The 4,271-nt window shown below is 53.3% G+C and overlaps 1 protein-coding gene across 1 annotated transcript in view; it reads right to left on the reverse strand.

Annotated features, from left to right (window-relative positions):
* The window catches only part of SLC45A3 (solute carrier family 45, member 3), a 6,784-nt gene extending 2,766 nt beyond the window's left edge, over nt 1-4,018 (reverse strand). The window contains exons 1-3 of the mRNA XM_010080639.1: nt 3,871-4,018; nt 2,772-3,605; nt 1,130-1,395 (exon numbers count right to left, since the gene is read on the reverse strand). Coding sequence (XP_010078941.1) covers nt 1,130-1,395; nt 2,772-3,605; nt 3,871-4,018 — 1,248 coding nt within the window. The remainder of the gene's footprint in view (nt 1-1,129; nt 1,396-2,771; nt 3,606-3,870) is intronic.
* Between the last annotated feature and the right edge of the window lie 253 nt (nt 4,019-4,271).

A 4,271-nucleotide genomic window follows, 5' to 3' on the forward strand; every position in this document is an offset into this window, starting at 1 on the left:
AAATGATGATGGATTTCAACAGTCAGAAAAAAGAAAAGAACACAAAGGGGAAGATGGAGAATTTTCTGCAAAAGGCGTTTTATCAACTGCTTCTTGTGGGGTCTCTCTGCAGCCTGCTGCAAAGTCGCTGGTACAGGAAGGAGGAACTTTCAAGTTAGGGCAGCAGAGAGACCAACCCCAGCTCTACCCCATCTCATTGTATGAAGCGTGTTTCCCCATCAAGCCTTTGGCAAACACTTGGGCACGTGGCCTTCACATTCCCAGCCTGGGGAGTTTGGTTTCCATTCTGTTGATCCATGGGAGATCCCAGTCAAACTGAAGTTTTTGCAAAGCAGAACACTCCCTCGTACCCCTATTTTGACAGGCTGCCTGGTGCAAATTGGGATGGGTTGGTCAGAAGTATTTGTTCAATGTGAACATCTGGATGCCTGTGGTAACTACTCCTACTTATTTCACTGCACAGTGAACCGCCTGCCGTTGGGATGAAAGAGCTGCTCTCAAACCACAAATTAATTCTGCATTTGCAGCACAAGAGAAACTCCTATTAATCCAGTGTGCAACTCAGGAACCTCCTAGGACTTCTCCACAAGGATAACATCTGTGGGACAGGATTACTAGCTTTTGTGTTGATGTCAAAAGTTTCACAACATTTATTTTTCTTGGAGCTAGGGGAATAGCAAGAACCCCAGTTCTCATCTTACTGATCATGCTAAGGACAAAAATTGGAAAACAGGACCTCTAAGGGCTGAAAAATCTTGGGTTGTTTAGCACCTCAGGTTGGCAGTGCTGCAGATGTGACAGTTTGCCTAAAAATATGCAGAACACAGAGGAACATAGGACATCCCTTTTGATACACCAACCCTAGCTGATTTCCCCCATCTTACCCACTCCCCACTTTTTAAAATTCCATAATGCTTGTTGTGAGCAGGGGATGCCTAAGGAAGGAGATGCTAAACTCTCATCGCCTGCATTTCAGATGAATCTTCAGAGAAGACACAGCCTGGAGACAAGAGGCACAAGTGGAAAACCTTCACCCACAAGCGAGTGTTTCTCTCCCACAGGCTGAACACCAGCTACCAGCAGCAAAAGAGGCTGTCCAGGCTCTCTGCCCTCTGGAGCAGATCCCTACCTGTTTTTCGTGATGATACAGCGACGCCAGGGTGTACGGCAGGATCTGGAGTGCAGAGAAGGTGAAGCCTGTCAGAGCAGCCGAGATGGTGACAACGATGACGCTGTGGGAAAGGCACATGACGAAGGCAGCCACGGGGAAGAACACCACGCTGGCCAGGTAGACCGCTCGCGTCCCAAACTGCTTCACCATCCGGTCCATGATTGTCGAGAAGAAGATGGATGTGACGCATTGCAGGAAGAGGCCCAAACTACCCATCCGGACACCTGCAGGTAAGCAGAGGAGGTGACAGACACTGCCCTGACCTGCACCAGCCAGACTGCAGCTCCCACCCTCCACCAGCAGCATTTCCTACACATGCACCTGGGCACCCCAGTCTAACCAGAGGGGCAACGGGAGACAGGAATCCAAATGCCATTCTTATCTCTGGAAATCATTGTTCACACCTTTCTGCTCTTGACCCAAGATCTGTCACCTGCTCATGAACCAGGATCTGTGGTTATCTGATGCCAAAACCAGCAAGAGAACAAAAGGAACAAGGAATTGTGCTTAAGCCAATGTAAAGTACACAACATCCACTAAACGTCTGCAGTATCCGGTAGCAATCCGGACCTTACCCTTTGCAAAGATCTATCAGATTTCAGGAATTAACGCCATTAACTCTTAGGAGCAAGGATCATTACTCAACGCATGTTTCTATGACAGCTAGCACAATGGAGTCCTGCCCTGCTGGAAGCTATACAGCACAAGTGTTAAATAATAATTAAGCTGCCTCTAAGTTAAATGGACACCCAGCACAAAGAGGCAGTGTATGGCAGAGCTCAGGGAGGCAGCGAGTGGAAAACTCAGAGAGCAAGATATACAGCTGGAGGAGGAGGGCCAGGAGGTGCCTCCAAGAATAAAAGACGTAGATCAGGGAGAGGAAAGGAAGGGCTGGGCAGTGAGTCAAGACTCTGGCACAAGGCAGGAGGAAAAACGGGACAGCAGGCAACGACAGTAAGCAGGTACCGTGCTGCAGTGAGCGGTATCTCATGATGGGGATGTGGCAGCCTCTGACTGGAGCGGTGAGCACTGCCAGAAAGCACTGGAGAAAGGGGTGAGAACTGGAGAAGCTGCTCGAGGGCTCCCCAGATACAGATGTGAGACAGGAATCTCACAGCAGAGTGAAAGGAAGATGCAGCACAGCCCACCCAGCTGCTACTGAGCATGTCCTGCATTTCCAACCCCTGCTCTCTAAGGGATGGGGAGCACCATCACCCTCATTTAAAAAGGAGGGAAGAGCAGTGAAAGGACCTGGCAGTGGCAACCACAGCTTGCAGACAGAGCTGGATAGGTCCTGTTCAGTGTGCAACCTGCCAGACCGTTCTGCCACTGAACAATTCAGCCCCAGGCCAGGGCTGCGCTGCCAGATCTGGTTCTGTGCTCGGTAGCCCGGAGGAGAAAGAGGCGTTTCCCGATTTGGTCCACTGTGCAATGCTCTGGGGGCCAGGAGGGAATGCTTCTTCCTGACCCATCTGCAGAATGTTTCCTGTAACCTTTTTCTGCATTACCAGCAGAGCTGAGCCCATTCCCCACTCCCACTCAATGCTCCTGTCCCAAGGAACAGATGCTGCAGCCTCAGAGCAGCTGGTTCCCTTCTTACCTTCATCGTAGTGCCGTCTGGCATCCGTGCCTGGCTTGGCTCTGGGGACACCGTGGTACAGTCCTTCCCCAACAAAGTCTGTGTAGAACAGCATGAAAGTCATGAGTGCCATCCAGCTGCAGAGCTCGGCTACGAAGAGGCGCCGGATGACCTTGGGGATGCGGCAGTAGAGGCTGTGAAGCCGTGGCACCAGTGTGCAGAGGTTTCTCAGCGCCTGCATCATGTGCCTGGCTTGCAGGAGACATGAGCTCCTGGAGAGCTGGCAAGAGCAGCAGGCAGGAGGTGAGGGCTTGGGGGGAGCGTCCTTCAGCGCCGGGCCATCCAGAACATCCACCTGGGCGGCTGCTTCTTCTGTCACAAAGAGCGTGGCCAGTACACAGCCGAGGAAAATGACAGCGAGGAGGCTGAAGAGGCACGTCTCCTGCCCTCCCAAGTACGGGGCCAGGAAGCTGCCACCCCAGTCAATGGCTGGAAGGAGGTAACCAATGCAGCCCCCCAAGCTGATCATGAAGGCGTACATGGAGAAGGCTTGGCGGCAGTTGTCTGGCTCCTGGAAGAGGTCTGAGAGCAGGGCTTCCAGCGGAGTGAAGCAAACCTGGCCACAGAAATCCAGTAGCCCAATGCCCAGGATGAGGAAGGCAATCTCCAGCGGGCGAGTGTTGAGAGCAAACAGGCTGGCCAGGCTGCTGGCGTGCGGGATCACAAAGAGGCTCAGCAGGACTCCCAGGCACAGCATCCAGATGAAAGGACGCCTGCGGCCATAGCTGCTGTGCCAGTGGTCGCTGGCAGATCCGATCAGCGGGACAAACACCAAGCCAAGGACAGGTCCTATCCCTGGAAAAGAGAAACAGGCGGTGTCAGGGGAACAGATCTGGAGGACACCAGTCCGTACGCACTGTAACAAAAGCCTGGGATGTTTCAAGAACTCAGTACACTTCACTGGGTGACAGCCCCCTTCTCCAAATACGAGGGTGCCCTTGATAGAACAGCAGCCCAGCAACCACCCGGCAGAGGCAAGCCTCCATGCCCTTATTTGCCCCTGCCCTCCAGACTCAAAGGGGAAACGAGCACCTCAAAGACGAGAATACAAACAGCCTACCCAAAACCATGGTCATGAACTTCTCCTCCACACCCACTTCCAGCAGCAGCGGAGGCACGTAGGTGATCCCTGCAGCCAGGCACACCTCCAGGCCAAACGTCAGGGAGTTGACCAGCAGGAGCTGGGTCTTGCGGTTGTGGAAGAGCATGCTGGCCCCGGCTCTCTGGGCCACGCTGCCCCGACACCCCTTACTGACAGCGGGCTGTGTTGCTGCAGCACTCCCAGGGATGCCCCACAGGCAAGGTCTGGAGCTTCCCCTCCTGGTCTGCTGGACAGATGCTGCCTCCCATTTTTAGCAACGGTGAATGAACCGTTTTTTCCTCTTCTCTTATTGCAAGATGTGGCTCCAGCAATGTCGAGTCCGGGTGTGGGTGGGCAGGGATCCCACTGCAGGCTTCTCC

The sequence above is a fragment of the Pterocles gutturalis genome, unplaced genomic scaffold (assembly GCF_000699245.1).
Source record: "Pterocles gutturalis isolate BGI_N339 unplaced genomic scaffold, ASM69924v1 scaffold27464, whole genome shotgun sequence".
Classification (NCBI taxonomy): Eukaryota; Metazoa; Chordata; class Aves; order Pterocliformes; family Pteroclidae; genus Pterocles; species Pterocles gutturalis.